The sequence below is a fragment of the Calonectris borealis genome, chromosome 3 (assembly GCF_964195595.1).
Source record: "Calonectris borealis chromosome 3, bCalBor7.hap1.2, whole genome shotgun sequence".
NCBI lineage: Eukaryota > Metazoa > Chordata > Aves > Procellariiformes > Procellariidae > Calonectris > Calonectris borealis.
The window spans coordinates 55,618,180-55,640,055 of record NC_134314.1 but is presented as its reverse complement, the minus strand read 5'-3'; the positions used below and the strand labels follow the sequence as shown (position 1 = coordinate 55,640,055).

Genomic DNA, 21,876 nt, shown 5'->3' with positions numbered 1-21,876 from the left:
GGCCAGATATGTCAGGGAACATCAGAATGAAAAAGAACAAGAAACCCTGTTCCTATAAGATCTGTTGAGACATAGTAGAACTTCATATTTAATAAACAAAATGAAAAACGTTAGGAAATTAATATTATAACAAAGAGGAAAAGTTTTTGTGTGTGAAACAGTCACTGTAAATCTCAGAATAATGTAACCGGGCTGGAGATGGCAAGGAAAAATGGAAACTATTCCTTTCTGGCAAAGTACGTTTAGTTACTCTTTGATGGGAAGACTGACAGGAAAGGTTTGTAGTAATGAGTTTTCTGAAGAAGTAAAAGAGAAATGATCCCTGTGACACTTCCTATAATACTTTTCCAGTTCCTTATCTGTGCATTTCGTGTGGTTTGCAAAACCACTTTGTGTCTATATGAAAATGCACTTTACCTTGTTTCTCAGAACCAAGAGCATTGTGCCAGATCGCCGTATGCAGGAATTTCACAGATAAAATCTCTTGCTACTATTATTCCAGAAAAAATAATCATCTTGGAAGGCTCAGTCTTAGTCTGGCAGTATCACAGAGACACCTGGGATCTGTGGACAGTAATAATATATAAAGTGGTTTCACAGCAGATAAGATTAGAATGAACGTGTTTACTAATGAAGAGAAAAACTCCTGGGGTTGCTAACTCCACCTAGAAAAACATGCAACATACATATTGAAGTATAAGACATCTGGAGTCCTACGTGAATAATAAAGAAAGACTGAAGAAGAAAGAGAGTGAGGAAGAAGATGATACATCACTTTTACCTCTTCCTGAGCTTTCAGCTTGCAAGAAGTAATTCCCTTCTGAACATCAGCTGCAGAGGACTTGCTACTCATCCGAACAATGCGGTGTCCCACAATCGCTTGCCATCCAAGAAATACTCAGTTTTGTGTTCTCTGACCTTTTATTTCCTTGTTTTGGGTGGGAGAGACAGAGCTGCTCCTGAACTAGGTAACTCTCTACCCACCTGAGATTTCCCCCATGCGCAATAAATCCACACCTGCTATTTGTTGCAGCTCTCCTCTACCACTTACCACTTTGCAGTTCTCCCAGGTGCTTCATAAACATTAGGTAAGCCTTGGTATTTAGAAACTGGGAAACTGAGGCAGAGATTCACTGTCATATCAAAGTGAACCAGATCTCAGCCCAGGCTTTGGTCATGATTCCTCCTCTGTTCTCAGCTCATTTCTAGGGCTTCCTAACCAGTTCCTTTCACTACTTGCTTCCAATAGCAGATCTGATGCCTGCAGTACAAAAATCAACATGTGCTTTCTGCAAAAAACAATTCTACAGACTAACCTTAATAAAAGCTTGACATTTTGGAAGAACACACAAGAGAACTCTAAAGCTCCTTAATGAAAACCAGCACATACAGATTCACGGAAACTATGCTGAAGGGAAGCCCTCTGCAGTGCTTGCCAGCTCTCGTTCTTCCAAGAATGTACCATACACAGCTCTCTATTTTTGCTCTACTATAAACTGCCTCAATCCCAATTTCCAAATTAATTAAAAATCAAATCACAAGGTAACTCTTTATGAAGTTCTTTGTCTAATCACCTACTTATTTTTGAATCCTACAGAAGAAACCAATTAAACAGAGAAGAAAGACGAATATAACCCCCAATTTCTATCACGTATTGCTTACACATGTGATCTATGCAAAGAATGATTTTCCCTGCAAAGTCATACTTTGATAAGTCCCCCCACGATGTAGGTAATCTTTCTTTCTTCCAGAAATTCCTTGTGGATTTTGACAGCTGTTTAAGAACTATAATGTGAAGTTTAAACTAAATGTCCACCAACCTAATTCACACAGGTTTGCACTGAATCTTAGTGGAGTGGTAAAGTTTACTAACTTGTATTTATCCATGCTGCAGGCAGCCAGACCTTGGCTGCTGTAGGCATAGGAGTAGACCTGCACAGATCACAGCTTTCTACTCAGCAGGTAGCCTGGTTCTAATCAGTTACTAATATACTGGTGCCTAGAGACATTTGAGATACCCTAAGGTCCTCCAGCACCTTAGTCCAGTTGTAAGCTGGGAAGGCATGGGTCTTCCGTAAGTCCTGTGCCACTTCTGCAAGACCTGTGTTTGGGTTCCCTGGGGCTCTCGATGAGCGCAGGAAGCCTATAATTAGGCAATGAGTGCACCATGGCTGGGATTCAGCCCCAGATGCAGAAACATAATGTAAAGGCTCTACAATAGGAAGCAGGAAGCTGCAGATTGCAGCACTGAGTCAATGAGGCCAATGTATTCCGTAGAGTACGGCGTAGGCACTGCCGTTTGGGCAGCTGTACAGCCCTCCACTGACCGTGTTGGCTAGCTTTTCATTCCCTATAATGGGAGTCGTCTGAGTAATACCAAATGATAGATAGCCAGAGTAGTTTCCATACACTGTGGTTTCTGTATCCATTCCTGGTACTTATTTATTTCAAAATAGACCTCTGTGACTTTTGACATATGGCATCACCCTTACAACGTAGTTGTGAGTCAATATTTGTTAAGGGAAAGGCTTGCAACTCAATGTAAAAAATTAGCTTCTGAAAACTATCCATTTCTCTGATACAGGTTTGGCAAGAAGAGAAGCCAGGTTTTGAACTAAGCTACCAAGGGTGTAACATCCTACTTAGAAACAGCAGAAGAGTCTGGTAATGATCTGCGTGAGTTAATAAGCTTTCCAGTGGGACCTTTATTATTCCATGGACAAAATAAAATGTATCTGTTTAACCATCTTATATTAAAAATGCACAAAACAGATCAAAAGGAAATACGCATTCTTTTAATGCCAAAACAGCTGCTGACTTGTGCATGGTTTGCTTCCCTAGTGTTCCTTTCAGTCTTTTGATATTTCCAATTTAGCTCTTCCCCCCAGTCATGGGCGGACACTCTTACGTGTGCTGGGAAATAGAATGAAGGTGAAAAGAAATATTTCCTATAACCAGAAGCAATCTTAAAAAAACCTTCTAGTCTAGAATTCTGGATAGTGAATTATCTACCTAAATAATCGCTAGACATTCTTCAGGTATTATGTTATACTGCTCTGAGCTGCCATGTATCCAACGTAAAGGAGCCACAAACTGTTTGATCATTAAGACTACATCTTAATGTTCTCTTCGATAAATTAAATTAAGTGAGCTGACATGTCCCTCAGATGCAATTGCTTAGCCAACCCTTTCAAACTTGCAGTATTTCTATGGAAGTATAAACATGAGAACTGAAGGTATTATTTTGGAATGGGTCCTAATAATGCTGCAACAAGAGTTAGTGTTGCAAGCTTTGCTCATGGATGGAAGATGTGCATTTGCTTTTGTCTTCCACACAGAATTGGTCTTCACATTCAGTGCAAAACCTTCCATAAATCCCAAGTCTTTTTCAGCATCACACGTTGTTAGAGTATTATCACACTATAAATGTGATCTATGTGGAGTGCTGACTGCTTTGCTTCTAAATCTTGCATAGTGTTTGGCTGTCTTTTTTCAGAGACTATGGAGGAAAAAATCATCTCCTCTTAATAATCTTTTCATGTGTTGGAGGAGATTTCCCTTAAGCCAGACAAGTCTGTTTGCTGAACACAGTTTTGTCTGGAATACAAACTGGTCATTTAGGCATTGTGGCTTTGGTTTTGAAAACACAGACTAGGATATGGCAATTCACGTTCTGTGGGGACTCACTACAGAGAGAGGATCGGGTTGACAGGCCCTTAGCAGCTCATTCTGCTGCAAAAACAAGCTGCATTTTTTGGATGAATTTGGCTTCCTAAGCTTCCTAAGTGTGGGAGCTTTTGTGCCTTATCTCTCTGGTACTGCAGGTACAATCCAGATCAGACTGTATCACGGTTCCATTATCTGCTAATGTCCTGAAATAAAAGAAAATAAAATAGCAACACCAGAAGGCGATCACAAAACTATGATTGAGGATTTTCTATAGATCTTGACTTTTAATGACCTCCCAATCACACGGTGTATGTGTTTAAATGCAATTATATATAGCTACTATATTTAACTCAATTTATCTGTAGTTTATATAGTTACTAAATTAGTTATTAAAACAACTGTTCTGACGTCACCTCTTTGGCAACCATATTTAAAGCATCATCACGACTTACAGATTTTGCAACCTGTTTCACAGAAATAGGTTATTTGATAAACAACTTCTAAGTACACAGGCTTGGAAAACTTAAAATAATTCACCATATTAAGAAGGCATTTTACATGCTTCTCTATGAAGAAAGTTTCTTCCATTAAAATTAAACATAAACATGACCTGATTACCAATAACCAATTTTAAGAAATCATTGGTATGGAACTGTCTTCCAAAACGAACAACTACTCTAGCTTATTGCTTTCAATAATTTGAAATAATTATTGAATAATTATTGAATAATTTGAATAATTTTAGTGTAGAACACATCAAGTTCATAGGTCCAACCCTTTGAACTTATAAAGGATAACCACTGAACCATAAAAAGTAAATCCAGCAGAATTAATTGCAATTATGTTAACTTAATTTCCCCATTATGATAAATCTTTGGAAAGGGCTAAAAGGATTTTCACAGTGAAGACTCTCATGGAGTCCTTATGCAAACTTAGTTTAGAGTTCTTCACTGCTTATGGATTAGGAGATGAGAAATCTTAGTTAATCATGCAGATCTGCCAGAGATATGATTATGGGTAAGTCTTCAGTCTCTCGGTTCCTTGGCTCTAACTGAGAAGCCAGTGCTTTTCTTTTTCCACCATTTGCTTATCTGGTCTGCCTGTGGGCTCCTTGAGGACAGAGACTGACTCTTATCATGTGCTTGCACAATACCTTAAAGAATTGGGGTTTGAGTTTTATCCAGGCCTTGAATATAATGTAATATAATCAATAATGAGGATTTTGCAGTAGTGTTTGTTAGTTACTGTAACTCCTTTTGAAAATGAAAATACACTTTCCATACACAAAGAATTCTCATTTTGGAGTACTTGGCGATTATGCCAAAAATGTTTTCCAGTTTTAACAAAAGGAATACTGTTGATATCCAGCTTTTGAAAGCAGCAGCTTGAGCTTTCTTTGAACTAGCTTTCTGTAATATTCTTATCAGTTTTGTGCCAAACACGGTATTTAATATCAAAGGTAATCAGCTGAAGCAACCCCTGCTGTCTTTATGCAGAAACATTTTGCAGTTTTTCATTGTTTTGAGTTTTGGATGAATAACTTCTTATTCCTTTTATCCTCTGAGGTACTTTGAACACTATGCAAACATATAAAGTACTTGGCTCGACACATTTACTTTAGTTTTTTCTTTTAAAGAAGGGTAGACATTGGAGAATGCATCCATAGTTCAGCATTCATCTTGATCAGAAACATTCATCTTGATCAGAAACAAAGAGGTGCCATACTTCAAAGACTGTTTAATTTTTTTCTATTCTTTTTTTTTAATAAACAAGGAGTTGTTTATGAACAACAGTAGAAATAATGGGACCTATCTTCCTATGAAGTTGTGTCTTGCAGTTGGATTCGCTGAATGTCTAATAGGGTGCAAAGCCTCATGGATGCTCTTCCCATAACTGGGTCATTTGTGGCCAGGCTCTCCTGGATGGATACTCCGGTATCTGATCAGGGGTAAGTTTACACTGTAGCCTTTCTCTGAGTTGGTAGTGACAGACCCATTTTTTCCTCTCCAGCCTGTAGAGGCTGTAATATCTCTGAGAATACTAGCCCACACTCAAATGTGGTTGAAAATGCATTACTGATAGAAGTTTGCAGTTGGGGATGGGCAAAAATTCCTACTTGCACATGCCATGTGATTGCGTAAGCCTCAATGTTTAGGAAAACAGACTAAATGTTAAAGAATTAGCCTGTGTCCTGGTAGCTCTAGCTTCTGATGTGCTGTAAAATGCCCGAGAGAGACCAGTCATTGGTGAGAATATGTCTAAACGATTCAATGAGAATCTGGCCTCCCAACACTTCTGAAGCAAATACCAGCAAAGCCCATTCCAAGAAAAACAAAACAAAACAAGAACGCTCCATTCCTCTCCCTAAAAGAAAGGAATGGCCTCTGCTCAGATTGCCTAAAAGGATGTATTGTACGGGAAAGTTTGGCTTGCTTGTTCTTTGGCTAGCACACAGCCTGACTACTGCAGAGTGGCAACTTACAGAAATTCCACCAGCTTAACTACGCCGCTGTACGAGTGGATACACGTACCATCAGTGCAAACTGCAGAGTGGCCCCTTGCATCATTTTACAAAAGGGTTATAAATGATACACTGCCAAATAGTAATAAAAATGTACTTCCTCAATTTCTAATTCGGTATCTCTGCAGTGGAACCGAAGTGTAAAAACCACTTTTTTTTTAATGAGGCAATGACCATCAAATACAGTAGCCAAGGACTTGGAAAACTATCAGAAAAAATGAAGCTTTATGGCAACGTTTTGCTATCAACTGTTAAAAATTTATTCTGTCTGTGACTTTAGCAATCTACTCTGCAAAAGGATGTGGGTGTGCACTGGCCTAACTTTATTTTGATTTTTGCATCTGTTTTAAATGCTTTCACATAGACCACTGTACTGAACATGTAAAAACAAAATCCAGGCTGTTATTGTGAACTAAGGCTATGTTTAGCAAACATGAAATAAAATTTAACTGTTAGAAAAGATGTCCTTAACATCTCCCTTACAGTCTCCCATCTTACTTATCCCATGGCTTAATTACAAACGTTGATGACACGATAGGAAATGATCACCTCTCTATTCTCAAATGATTCCCAAACTGTTCATTTCAAATTACACACAGGTACTATCTAGCAAACTTTAAAAAGACTAATTGGTAAATCCCGTTGATTACTAGGTAACATACACTGATTTTTTAAATGTTTGTCTACAGCACATAAATAATATTGGGAAACCAGAAGTTCCTGAGACAGCTGTTTACACTGTCAGAAAAAAATCTGTTGAGTGCCTGAAATCTGTGCAAACGCAGTACACAGAGTGGAATAGTTTTAGACTAAGATCATTTAAACAAAGGATGGGAGGTGAAACATTCCACCAAGGAGCCTGACATTATAGATCTTTGGAAATACCCTCTGAGCTTCTTTGGTGGATGATGAATATCTGCATGAAAATAAACCCTGTTATATGAGATTAAGTTCATTTTTATGTGTGTCCCACTGTCAGCCCTACTGGCCTATCCTAGGCTGCTTTTCAGAAAGTAGAATCAGGCACTGACCATGCTGCCGAACAGAGTGTCCAGAAATGACAGATAAACCGAAAATCCATAGTCGAGATAAGAGCAGGGCATTATTTCTCATACTTCATCTCTTAAAACAGTAAACCTCCTACTGCAGGCTAGATACAGAACCTGCTTCTGATATTAGAGAGTTAGGAGACCCTTGATCTTAACATCATGATCTCATGAGCTACAAAAAGACCTAGTTTTGAAAATCAGAGTACAAAATATGATTATTTATTAGTTATAACCTTCCTTTTCCTTTCCTAAATAGCCAGAAAATACACGAAAAATAGTGCCAATACACTACACAGAATTGCTACACAAGATTGCCTTGAAAAGAATTGCATTGCTTTCACAGACTATATGGCACTGTGGGATGTTACAACAATATAAAGGCAGTAACTTTAGAAGACATATGGGAAACATTTATGGACTTTATTCCTCCTGAATAATGCAGTCCTCAGCCAGAGCAACCTTTATATGTCACTCTGTCACAAGCTCTCAGCAAATATGCATTATTATGTGGCCTTGTGTTATAGAATATTTCCAGACAGGCTGATATGAAAGAGGCGCCGTCTCCAGAAGAATGGCAGCATGCACAGCTGCACTAAATAAAGGAACACCCTGATTGATTGGAAGAGTAGATTACACAGGTGTCTTTTGCTGATAGTGTTGTTATTCTGCTTGTGCCTTTTGAGAAGTGGGAAAAGAGGCCCTTTGTGGTCTCCCCCCAAAATGCTTCCTGAGCCCAGAGAGCCTCCACGAGGGCAGCGCCACATTCCCTGCTGTGGCCGGTGGGGCAAGCTGGAAACACGAATCTGCGTAGTACGTGGGTAAATCAGCTTAAGCTATCTGTTTGACACATTAGACTTATTTCAAAAGTCCTCCTTGAGGCAATGGTAGAAGTCAAAAAGCAAAGACTTGAAATTCAGAAAACCCCATCAGTGTGAAATCCCTCTCCTGTTTGGGTTTACATGTGCTGCTCTGCTCTTATTCCGCCTCCTCCCATGCTCTCCCTTCCCATCACCTGGCTCCCCCAGTCCCTCGCTGATTAATCTTTGTTTCACACACATGGCCTTGCACACCTCTGCATTTAGGTCAAGAGATTTTCCTTCCCCCCATCTCCTCTGCTGCTCGTGGAGGGAGCAGCAGGCATCTGAGCTTCAGTGTTCAGTGATAAGGATGTACCAGGGATCCACGTCAAACGATGGAAGAAAAAGTCCTATTTAATCCCAGCAATGACCTGTGGCTGGAGGAGTTCAGCACAAGCCAAATCTGTGGAAAATATGACAGTCTTTGCAGAGTGAGGACCACAACCCATACAGGTTTCAGCAGATTCACAGGTGCAGCAAAAGACCAGGTTCCTATTGGGAGAGTGAGCTCTCCACCAAATATCAAGTCTCTGCATGAAAACACCAACAATTGTGCTGTCGTATCTGTCATGAGCTAAAGGCTAAATCTACACCTATTTTTAAATTTAAATTTCAATCTCTATTTAAATATGAAGATCTGATGACCTAAAGCAAGACAAGATTGGTAAGAACAGATGATTGGAACAACTAATATAGCCCAAAAGAGTAGACAAGCTCTCTTGAGTTTTAACCTCACAAGCTGATGTAAAAGAAAAAAAAAATTTTCTTCTTATCAAGGTAGCCTTCACTGTAGAGGTAGCAACTGAGATACCTATTACATAGCAATTATAGCAACTGAGCTATATTGTAAACTCAATTCAACGTGTTTTAGTTTAAAACACTGGTGGGTGAGGAATTGGTTGGATGGACGCATCCAGAGGGTAGTGGTCAACAGCTCAATGTCCAGATGGAGAGTGGTGTCCCGCAGGGGTCTGTATTGGGACTGGTACTGTTTAATATATTCATCAATCACATAGACAGTGGGATTGAGTGCACACTCAGCAAGTTTGCAGATGACACCAAGCTGAGTGGTACAGTTAACATGCCTGAGGGACGGGATGCCATCCAGAGGGACCTGGACAAGCTCCAGAAGTGGGCCCATGTGAACCTCATGAGGTTCAACAAGGCCAAGTGCAAGGTCCTGCACCTCGGTCGGGGCAACCCCCGGTATCAACACAGGCTGGGGGATGAAGGGATTGAGAGCAGCCCTGCCGAGAAAGACTTGGGGGTACTGGTGGATGAAAAGCTGGACATGAGCTGACAATGTGCGCTCGCAGCCCAGAGGGCCAACTGTATCCTGGGCTGCACGAAAAGAAGCGTGGCCAGCAGGTCGAGGGAGGTGATTCTGCCCCTCTACTCTGCTCTGGTGGGACCCCACCTGGAGTACTGCGTCCAGCTCTGGAGTCCTCAGCACAGGAAAGACATGGACGTGTTGGAGCGGGTCCAGAGGAGGGCCATGGAAATGATCAGGGGGATGGAACGCCTCTCTTACGAAGAAAGACTGAGAGAGTTGGGGTTATTAAGCCTGGAGAAGAGAAGGCTTCGGGGAGGCCTTATTGCAGCCTTTCAGTACTTAAAGGCTTACAAGAAAGATGGCGGCAGACTTTTTAGCAGGGGCTGTTGTGACAGGACAAGGGGCAACAGTTTTAAACAAAAAAAGAGTAGATTTAGACTAGATACAGGGAAGAAATTTTTACACGTGAGGGTGGTGAAACACTGGAACAGGTTGCCCAAGAGAGGTGGTAGATGCCCCATCCCTGGAAACATTCAAGGTCAGGTTGGACGGGGCTCTGAGCAACCTGATCTAGTTGAAGATGTCCCTGCCCATGGCAGGGGGGGTGGACTAGATGACCTTTAAAGGTCTCTTCCAACCCAAACTATTCTATGGTTCTGTGATTCTAAAATTTAATCAGAATTTTCTAGAGATGGCATTTATGTTCTTCAAATGAGTGAATAATGCAAGACTATTTAAATGATATATTCCCTTGTAATGGTGCAATATCATCTGTTTCAAAACTTCCACATTTTTAATAGATATTCTCCAGTTTTACTAAAGGTCTTAAAAAATTGACTGGGTAGTATTTTGGTATTCTTCTGGTGGTAAAGACAGAAGTCTCAAATAAAAAGAATGACCTGAAAAGAAGTTATATGGCTTACACATTTAACTTCCAGGAAAATGAAGGCATGTGCTTCCTGATCCCACTCTTTAGGTCTAAAAGGCCTTAGAATAGTTATATAGCATCAGCCCTGATTCTCCACCCAGTTCTGTATCCCATCTCCGGCAGTAGTCAAGCCCAGATGTTGCAGAAGGTAGCAGGAGAAAACTTAAATAGCAGACATGGGATCACCTCCTTCTTCTGAAGTCTTGCAAACCCTAATATCAAAGACAGTCTTCAGCCTAGAAGTACGTCATTTTATATCCTGTCCCCTTATTTTCTTTTCTAATTGGACTTTTCAGTTTATAGCATTTTCCTGTGTTTTTAGAAGACTAGAGAAGAATGACTGAGGGAGGAAAAAAGCTTCTGCAGTGAGTTGTTAAAATGGCAGTTACCAGAGAAGCGTAAAAAATTGGAGGACTGAAAGAGTATCCTAAATTGGGGGCTACATCGTGTCGCAGAGGCACCATAAGCTAGATAGAAATTCAAGTGCAGGAGTAAGGCAGACAGCCTGGAAGTGCAATTGAAAGTGGGCTTTGAAAACCTGACACTCTCCGCAGGAGGAGAGTGGGTTTGTTTCTCTGGGCACTGGATAAGGGCACATGATCTCACAGAAATATGGCATCAACTGGCACTCCATATATAGGATTTTTTTCGGCCTATACATATATATGAAGATACACATATATTTTAAAATATGCATTGTACATTCAGACACTGAACAATCAGCAACACATTTTCAGTTTATCAAAAAAACAGATTAAAAAAGACAGTAACTGTTCCTGAGCTGGAAATAAAAGATATAAAAGTCTTATATAGGACCAAGTGAGAATTCCCTGTGCATACAGACTTATGGAAGGCTTTCAGTGAATTTAGGGTTATCTTTAGAATTTCTATTTTAATTTTGTATTCTGAAAAATATATTTGACAATGATCAGAACTGGCAGTCAGGCTAGTAATTTGACATACATTAATGAGTGATGTGCTAAAGGGAAAGCTCTGTTGTCAAATGTTACAGAAATCTTGGTGTACTGCAGATTATCGGATAAGTCACGACTGTATTTCCTATTCATATTCCTTTCAGTCCTTCATGGAATGATATATTATTTTAAGCTGGATGTAGCTGTTGAAAGCAAAGAAAATCCTACATTCTCAACATAGGATTTACACAAATATTCTCGACCCGATCCTTAGATCCAATAGCTCAAGATACTATTAGTACTTTCAAGAATCATTTAAAGAATTTCCCTCTGTAAAGGAAATGTAACCTTCTGAATAACAAGTAAATTATGGGGTGTTCGTATTATGGGAGTAAAGTTTTTTTGGTATAGCACTGTTCTCATAAACTATGTGCTTTGCTACGTAAGCTACCCCTAACTATAAAAACTCTTTTGCGAGATAAAAATAAACGTAGCTGTTCTAAAACCTGGAAAGATACATATAAACTGTTCCTCCATTTAACAGAATGGTACTTCAAAAGAAAATTATGCAAATTAAATAATTAATTATTGTGCTTTTCAGTGCCCCGGTTCAATAAAAAGCAGTCACACAAATCTTTTAAGATTTCAAACAGTGTTTTGTTGCTTTAAATGATGTGTGTCTTGAAACTCACATGAAGCAGTGATGCATTTTTAATTGTGCAATTAAAATAATTTTTTGAGGTTTCTAAATGGATTAGTTCTAAAATTACTTGTCTACTGGATAAACATTTCTGCAGAGCAGTTATCCGATATCACATTTCTAGACAATGCCTTCTTTGTCATCTTGTCCTGTTTCTCGTCCTCGTTCAAATGTTCACAGAACAATCGCCTTTTTTAAATTATTCACTGAAAAGAATTTATCCTTCTCTTTAGTAAACTTCAAAACCTTTCTTAGTAAATCTGCAGCAAAAATCCTGTTATATATAAATAAAATTTAGCTCCAGTACACAATGCAACACTTGGGGTGTTTCAAATTAAGAACACATTCCATATTTTGTGCCTTAAGTCCATTTATAACACAATTCCCTTGGAATAGAAGGGAATACAGTATTATTAGGAATTTATTGTAATTCAGACCCACTGATGGATGGAAGAACATGGCTGAAACTCAGCCTTGGAGAAATATATAGGATTGATAAGCAGTTACTTCAGTTCATTTTCTGCAACAAATTTCTTCACGGAACAAGCTTTGTTTAACTTACTGGAGCTCTTTTCCCTAAATTACACTAACTAAAGTTTACTCTTTACGCTTTAAGAAAATATTTACTATGATGTCCACCTCTAGTTTTTTTCCTATTTCAAAGAAAAAATAAGGAAATTTTGTCTCCCTGATATATTATGTCCAGTGCTCTCAGAGAAGAGAGGGTCTGAAGTACAGTGGCTAAACTCTTCTTCTGCCCAAAATCTATAGTGGCAAAAGGAAGATAGAAACTAGAAACTGAAATTTTGAATTTTCAATGGTTCTGATATGAAAGAAGACCTTAAAAAAATTCTGGAAACCTGCTCCTGCCCAAAGGTATTAGAAGCTCCGCTGTATGCTGTTTCAGAAATGAACTGTGTTCCTTGGCATCTGCAGTGACTGGGTGAAACTATCAGTGCCTACCCTGAAGCTATACGTTTGTTGTGAGGAACACAGAGGGAGAGCAGCAAAAGATACATTATAAAAATATATTATTATTCTGGACATTTTCTTATATAATTGCTCCTACTTTGATGGTTTAAACGTCACATACTCTTAAACAAGCTCTTCACTATTTCAAAATCTGTCTCTAAAAACCTGTCCCATATGTATAATTTTTTGCTTTGAATGTTCTGGTTGTTCTTTCAGAAGAAACCAGTTACTGTCAATCAAATACAAATATATTAATAAAAAATCCACTCACAGGTTAGTAGTTTCAGCAAATTACCTGATGATTGCTTTAGTTATGTTTGTGTCCCTTATCTATTTAGATAGTGAGGTCTCCAGAACATAAACTACATTTTATTCTGTTTTAATAAGGTATTCATGTAATGAGTGATCAACCTTCACTTGAGCCTCTTTGCAATGCCAAAATATAAAGTGAATGAAAACCAGTAAGTCAGTAAGAGGACTCCAGGGAATGCTGTTCCTGTTTGAACACGAGAAAGAAACAGCTTCATGAAAATGGTACTTACAATCTAATCATGTGATTAAGATAATGCTACACAATATTTCTCAATGGAGACAGTAATTTCAAGTCTTTTCCCTCTGTTCTGTCCTGGTTTGCATGAAAAGCCTTGTTGAAGTATCTTGGAGCTTTCTGGCTGTGTATTAAATTTACTGAAACTGGCCAACAGGTTCCAAAGTTGCTGGCTGGATTACAGACAGAGGGACACAGCAGGATTTCCTTAGGAAGTCAGGCTAATCCGATTGTTTAAAAAATATCCAAAGTAAATTACATTTTATTTTCAATTTGCATTATATGAAACCAAATAAAATGCTTGCAGAAGTGAGCCTTTTTAATCCTTTATGTTTTTGCTGCCCCCCCATTTCATATAAATAGTTTCAATTTCCCTTATTTTTTCTCAGGTTGTCAATTTGGCAGTTTCCTATTTGAACTAATCCTTAAAAAATCACATTTAAGATATTTCTTACTTATTTTCCTATATAAATTGGTGAAACATTAAAATGCAGTTTCAATATGTATTTCCACTGCTCATTTTAGTTTTACTGTAAAAGTTCCACAGGCAAAATTTCTTTTGGGCTGGAACAGCTGACTTTCCTGTCATAAAATGCTAAAACATAGGCTGACTTACGCTGTTTTGGATATAAGATTAATTTTCAGGTAGCTCTTAATCATAAGGGTATTTACCAAAATATGGAAAAATTAACCGTCTTCAGCCATGTTACTATTGTTATTTGTAGTTCAATGAACACTGTTCTTATAAACCTCTTTTGTTACAACCTTAATTACCTAATGGACAACATTGCCAAATGTTTCAGATTGTTTTAATTAAATTAAGTGAGTACAGGGGCACTTCCTTTTTGCCTACTCTGTCATTATTTAGCCAAAGTACACATATTTAATACTGTCAGATTTCCATCATAAATAATTTCCTTCAGCCTTGCAATTTTATTTGTACTGTTCTTTGAATTTCCTTTGAATTCTTGAAATATTTCTTCTATGTTTTTTCCCAGAACTAAATTTCATTTTCTGTGTATGACCTTGTCAGCACAGTAAAGAAAAGGATTCTTACTTTTTCATTAATATTTCAGCCAATGCAATACCATTTTTAATTACTGTTGCAGCTCTGCCTTTTCATTTTCCTCAGCTCTGTAATTCTTAATTTCTCAGTGCTCTTCAGTCTTAATAATTTTTTACTAATGTCTCTGTATCTCTGGAAGAGTGTAGAGTTCATTTTTCCCCCAATGCTAGATTTTCAAAATACGTTATCCAGTTCTCTCACTTTTATTTCTTTTTTGGATAGAGGTAAGCAGATGAGAAGGGAGTCACAACTGCAACTTACCAAGAGTTCGGAAAGGTCTTTGGTTTGGGGTATGGGAGAAGAAACCAGGTTTCAAAGCATTTGTAATCACAATATCAAAATACTCTTCAAAATCATTCCTAGAAAGTAAAGAAAATTGAATTAGCTAAACGAATAAACTGGATGTTCCTTGACCCAGGGAGTTTTTAAATCTCAGGAGAACATTGACAGATGACATATTTTAATCTCAGGTGACAACATATGCATAGACAAGTATAGAAAGGTGTAAATGAGGGATTTTCTTTATAAAGCAGAATACATGAAGTCAAGTGATGGGTAGGAAGTAACTGAAGACTAAAGATACTTAAACACAGGTGCTTATATTGCTGGTATCCATACTGTACCTATGCAGTATGCACAGGCCTAATGGGTGTCGAAGATGCCACTGTAGTCATTAATTAGAGATCTAATTAATACAGCCAATTAAGTCTTAAAGAGTGATTTCACTAAAATTGAAATGCCATTTTGTTAGCTGAACTCTTTCTTCAGACTCCACTGGCTGCTCTGACTACATCCCCGCTGGTTACAGGGCGGTTAGACATGTGGCTCACAAATAAACACCTACCAAGTACCAGTCCTAATCTGCCAACTGAATCACACCACTAAATTCAGTTTTTTCAAAGATCATTAGGTCCATGAAAATATAGATCAATATCTGAACTGTGAAAATCCCATCAATTTAAAGGGATTGTATGTTTAAACATGGTATGTAAGCGGGACTTATTTATATTTAGGTATTTTTGAGAGACCTGTATGCAAGTCAGTAACATTACAAAGCCAATAGGAAAAACAGGCAACCTTGGGAAACATTCATGCCACCTTCCCTACTGTCAGATGGGCTATTTCTGGAGGAGCCAGTTATTCCTACTCTAGCAAGGGTTGTCTTTATTTTAAGGAATCTGTTAGACCTCACTTAATACATCATCAAGCTGGGAACTATAGCAAGAAATAATAACAATGCCTACCTACAAGTTTTGAAGACACTAAAATATAAAATTAGACAAATGTTGCTTAAAGAGTGGTTATTTTTTTTATTATTGGAAAATGTAAACATTTCCCATCTGTGACATGTATTTTATTTTAGTAGAAATGTTTCATTGCTCAGGTGACTGTATTGCCTATAACATCCAAAAAAGGATGGATACTCTTGCATGGAACAAAGAAGTCCCAGATGGCAAGTCCAGGATGGGTACAGGCACTAAAATCTTATCAACAGGGGAAGTTTACTGGAAGAAAACTAGCTAACCATGTCATTTTCAAATAATCTACAATTTCCCACGAGACTGAGGTATCTTAACTAAAAAAGGGATGCTCTCCCCATGAGCTTATCTTCAAGCTTTTATTTTAAAATTACATTCCAGTCTTAAAATAGAATGTCTTTAAATTTTCTTCCTCTAATGAAATTCTAGCTTTGTCTATTTTTCTCCACTTGTGACCATATGTAAACCTTCACTTTTTAAAAGAACCGTACCAAATATGACAATGGCGTGGTTTTTTAAATTTTTTTTAAAATTAGCTTCTGTGTGGAAGATTCCAGAAGTTGAGCAAACAGGCATGGCTCTTCTGTCCTTAGGTGAAAAGTATCGATAGAGTTAAACTTTTCAAATTAGCATACGGTGCAAATAATGCTTCCACGGGTTAAGTTAAGCTTGCCAACAATTGGCAACAACAACAAAATGAAGCCAACAATTCAGGAGCACAACAAAGACTTGTGGGAACAGTGGCGAGTGCTTTGTGTAAAAAATTTGAAACAGAATGAACAGAGTTTTCATAAGATTCAGTTAAGTTTTTATTGATTTGTTGAAGAAAAAAATATGTTTTGTGTGGAGAGATGTTATCTATGGCCTTTTTTAAATCATACTAAATCTCATGTACAAAGCTACTGATTTTATGAGAGCCTGTACTTTGTGTTACATTACTACGTAACATTATACATGATAAAATCTGTTCCAGTTACTGCTTGTGCTTGGCATTGTGGCCTGTGGTTACAGTAAATGGCTAGACAAAGGGTAGGTTGTATCTCAAATAACTTTAGCCATCTAAAAATTGCACTCTGAATTCACAGCTAGTGGTCTACACCACAGACAGAGCCAATGGAGAAACATCCACATTCTTAGAAGGCAATTCATCCCACTTATTTCAGACACAATTCTATGGTACAGAATTAATTGCCAAGGATGATGCCCAGTGTTTTCTCTCCACTAACCACAGAGGGAATCAAAATGACCAGCTTTAAAAAATTCTTAGCTTTTAGATGGCTAACATTCATGAAAAGGTGAAATGACACTCAGCTTCAGCGACTATGTGATGACTGACTTGTCTTTAGGTGTGCTCCTGCCAATGCTTTCCAACACTTAAACATTCAGTGAACTTGACATGCATTCTCATGGTAGGTAAGCCTGAAAAGTCACACCATGATGTTGCTACTTGTGTGAATGAACTCACACTTGCTTCTGTAGGTTTACATGCCTTATACACTGATCCCAGCAATGTGTGTGCTCTGGCCGGAAAACAGTTCTCATTTTATTTCAAAATGGGATTTTCTCTTAGACTTCCTCTCTCCTTACCAAAATGTCTTTCAGTTAAGGACAACTTGGTAAGATGAACACAACTGGGATAGTTTGCTCTTGAAATGGTAAATGATACACTTAAGCATGAATTTCCCAGTGCTGATTTTATATGGACAATAATTTCTTAGCCAAAAAGGAACTTCTTAAATAAAGTGCAAAAAAGTTAACAGTTACAAGGTAAGAATATTAGGAGTAAGAGGCTAAAAATTCACACACATCTCTGCTCTTCATCTTTACCCTTAGGTTTTTTTTGATGTAATACTATACAGTTCTGAACTTCTCAGTGTGATATTGATTAATTGAAAGTAGGGAAAGAAATTAATAAAGGACCTCATAGACCTAATTCATAAGGCTTGATGTCAAGAATAAAATGCAGTTAACCTGGTCAAATTAAAGTTAAGGGCAGAGATAACAGGTGTGAACCTAGACTATGTTCCCGTATCGCAAAAAAGCAGCACAGGTGTGCAGGGTCTTATTGTCTGATATAAGAGGCATGGAACAAACAAAAGCGGTAAAAAGTTTAGAATTATCTTCAGGAAAAAAATACTTCAGTAAGGTTTAATGGACAGTGGAGTACTCAGTTCTCCAGAAGATGTCTTGGAAGCCACATTGCATGAGTCACTGGAAAATATAATTGTAATAAACACTGTAGGACATCGTACACTTATGTGGAAAGACAGAGTGATCCAGTATCCTTCCAGCAGATCATCTCTTTTCTGTCTTTTGAAAGGCAATCGACCCTCTCTGCTACCTTGCTTACCGTCTTCCAGCAGGATTTCTACAGCTGTCTTAAACAGCTGAAACATTATTCACCAACGAAAAGAAAGCCAAAATCATTGTATGTGGCCAAGAATTTAGTTTTATATCAAATTTTCATTCAGAAAACAACTCGACAGATCTACACAAAAAAGTGAATTCACAGGCATCTTACTCATAAGGAGAATTGCTTTTTGTGAGGAGGTATGTTTTCCCCTCAAATGAGCAAATGTAATATTCATGCAAGGCAATGAGAACTGGCACAGCTAATGCTCAATTTAGCATTTAGCCCAGAGATACAAAAGAGAAGTCATACTGGCAGGCCTGGTTTTGGAAGGTAGCTCTGTTTTTCACCTTATCTGTGGTTTTCTTACAGAGTTGCTGTATTCACTCTACTGTTCCCTTGCATATCCAGATAGCCAAGTTGCCTCACATTGCACTACTTTGTTTCCTTAATTCATTTATTGAATAGTCTCACCATGTCACCCACCCGGCTATTTGCATCACTGATTAATTAGTTCCTAGGGGAATAAGTGATGGTTCTGCTGAATTTCACTGAATTTGACTTGCCCAGTCATGTTCTTAACATTACAGCTAAAAATAGCTGTTGTGATCAGCAACTACAATCTCAACCAATTGCCCAAATGCAATGAACTACCTGTTTTTTCTGCTGTGATCTGTAAATGCACGTTTCTCATGCACAACCATCTCTTGGAAACCACCATTGGGAAGAAGTATTTGTAAGCTTTTCCATGCAGATTTGCTGCAAGGAAATGAAACATTACTACTACTTGCACTCACCACTGGAGAAAGCACAGGAACGAAATGGCTTGAATAAGACAGTCTAGCAAAAACTTATGATAAAATTGGGATTCAGATGATGTATTGGGTGTTGGCCGGAAAGATATTCCCTGTCATCTTCAATCCCCTCACGATACCCAGAAAAGATGCAGAATATAAGTGTGTGGGGGTCAGATACAGCTCACAGGCTCGTAGATGGACTATGTTGCCTCGAGTACCCTGTAACACTCTACTAGAGAGAGGCTCACCATAAAACTCAGATCCAAATAATTCACAACACATAAAGAAACTCAAATTAACTTCCCTATAGCTCAGGCTTATCTCCAGTTGCTGTCTGGCAGATATAATTTGAAATGGACATTGCACTTACCCAAGAATATGTTCACACAGGAGCCTGCAATAGTCACTGTGAGAACTAGTAATTAATAGCAGAATCTTCCCAGCACTCTTCAGTTGTTTCAGCCACTTTTTTACAGACTCGGGACATCTTTGTAAATATTTGTCTGGATGATTTTTCACTTCTGGGAAATACATCCCACAGTCTTCTAAAAAATTAAAACGTAATTATGTATTATCCAATCCTGCTCACAAACCACTTAATCCACACAACAAATATCCTTTTATGTGCAAACAACACAATTTTAAAAAGGCGAAGCTAAGCTTAAAATTTTCGCTGGGTTGTAACTCAATATAAACCAAAAAACTAATCAAACCAAGAAGATACACTGTAGCAGAAATAAGTTTGTATGACTTTTCTCTTTTATTATGGAATTTTCATAGTTATTTTCTTTGATGTTCTTTTGCTCATAAGAGTAAATAATACATAAATTACAGATTCTAGTCTTACACAGCAAATAATTACTTCCTGTTGCCTTTGCTCAATTTTTGGATACTCAATTTGTGATTTTAAAATGAGTTTAATGTTTAGAAAATGGTAAGAACCTGAATTTCCCAAGAACATCTGTTCAGTTACTTCTGACACTTTAGGTTAGCGTTGTCTGATCAATAACATCCATTTTAATATTTTTGCATTTTTCACAAGTAGCACTTTATCTATGAACGATTGATTAAAAAAACTGGCCAAGACTGACAGGTATACGTGGAATACTAGGAACAGATGCAAAAAAAACCCCAATTCCAATTCCAATTCCAGCTTCAATAATGCTCTTTTTGCTGAATATAACAGCAACAGAATTTTGCAAATACACTTGGAATGTAAGATTTTAAAAAGTGTGCAATAACACTAAGTTGGCAGTAAAAGTTACCTATTCATTAAAGTCACCAATAAATATTTACCTTGTTATAACCCACAGCTGCTTTACGAAGACGTCAAATTAACATTAAACTTACCTTTTTATCATTCCTACGATCTAAGACTATACATTTCCTCTGTGCTCAAACCCTCTATAACCAAAAATGTCAAGCTAGTTAAAGGTCTAAAAAGAAACATAATAATTGTAGAGACAGAAATGATACCAAGTATTTGGCTCTCAGTCTGTGTGTGTTATAGTATAATGAACATCATCATAGAAGATTATTTTTCTTCCAGCATTTGTTCTATATGCAACTGTCTGTGGTCAACTTTGCCGAATGATTTAATAAATCCCAGACATTACTTAGCCTTCTGGTATGTGAGTAATGCTATTCTCTAGTTTGAAAAAATAAGATTTAAACCACTTGAACTTTAGCTATTTAATGAAAGAGAACATGTATGTTTGAAACAGTAGTATCAAAGCAAGACTGAATGATGCTGGGTGCTAAAGATAACACTATTTCATAAATTACACATTCAAACATCTACAGATGGCAGGAAAAAAGTGTCCCAAAAGAAGTTTTCAATCAGCTGTTATCACTGCAACTAGACAGGAGTAAAATTTCTTATTCTGTACTGTGACTTGACAGATTTCTTCCCAAAAGCTACAGAGTGGACTACTATATCTGAGGAAAGTCTCTCAAACAAAATCTCCCAACTCATAACCAGGTCACTATTCCAGTTTTTCATAGTATTTAGGTCAGGCTGTGTAACAGCCTGTACCAGGGGAATATGAGCCTGTTCCTGCAGCCATCATTATGGGATGCCATGACATTTGCCTTGAGAGCTAGCCTTGAGAGCTAGCCAAGACCAATGATTTTTTTGATTAAATGAAGCAGATTTACAAAAGAAGGTTTCCTGTAGTGTTTCCCCCCTCTTTCCTGGGGTGTGAATATTATTTGGGATGAGCAGTATCGTTTTTAGGAGCAGAAGCTGCATTTTTTTTTTCAGTATTATCATTAGCAATTATATTTCATATGCTATGCTATGACAATTTTTCTTCTTTGTTGTTTTGGAAAACACACAACATTACGTGAGAATGAAGGGGGACACAAACAAAGCAGGCTTGGCATTAGCTCTCACAGGTTCAAACAATTCAAAGAAAGATGGCAAAGTCCATTTATATATACAGTGATCTATCACTCTTTTTACCTTAAGGTAGAAAGATCTGTTTTATGTGAACTTTACTGTTGGACACTCTTTGTTTGTCTTTCCTTATCAAATGCCTCCCACCCTTTGTTGACAATTCTTTGATGTGCAACTAATTTAAAGACTGAGTAAATTTAATCAACGCTGTCTTCTTTGTCCATACTCTGTGCAGTATCTGCTACACGATATATGGCCTTTGAGTTACATCTACATTGGGAACAGCCAACAACTCTGGATTCAACATATGAGCTGAAAGAGAGTCTTATTCTAGTTTTCTATCCAGACCCTGAAGCCCAACCGTTAATTGCAGACAAGCAATGAATCAGTTCTTGACACTGGGATCTGAAGTTTGCCTCTGGGCTGTTTGCCATATCAAGCAGAGGTACCTTAGAAGAACCCTCATTAAAGCATACTCTACTGTAATTAGGCCAACATGGCCTGGGAAAGTAGAGTTTAACTTAATTCCTAACATTCTATTGCATCTGGTGAAGACAGTTTGGTTGAATATATACT

General features: G+C 37.8%; 1 protein-coding gene across 2 annotated transcripts in view; it reads right to left on the bottom strand.

The window, feature by feature from the left end:
• Positions 1–21,876, bottom strand: part of NT5DC1 (5'-nucleotidase domain containing 1) — a 153,296-nt gene that overhangs the window by 28,339 nt on the left and 103,081 nt on the right. For both annotated transcript variants that reach the window (XM_075145703.1, XM_075145704.1), the window contains 2 exons: positions 19,273–19,447; positions 14,758–14,855 (listed from right to left, as the gene is read on the bottom strand). In XM_075145703.1, the coding sequence (XP_075001804.1) occupies positions 14,758–14,855; positions 19,273–19,447 (273 nt within the window). The remainder of the gene's footprint in view (positions 1–14,757; positions 14,856–19,272; positions 19,448–21,876) is intronic.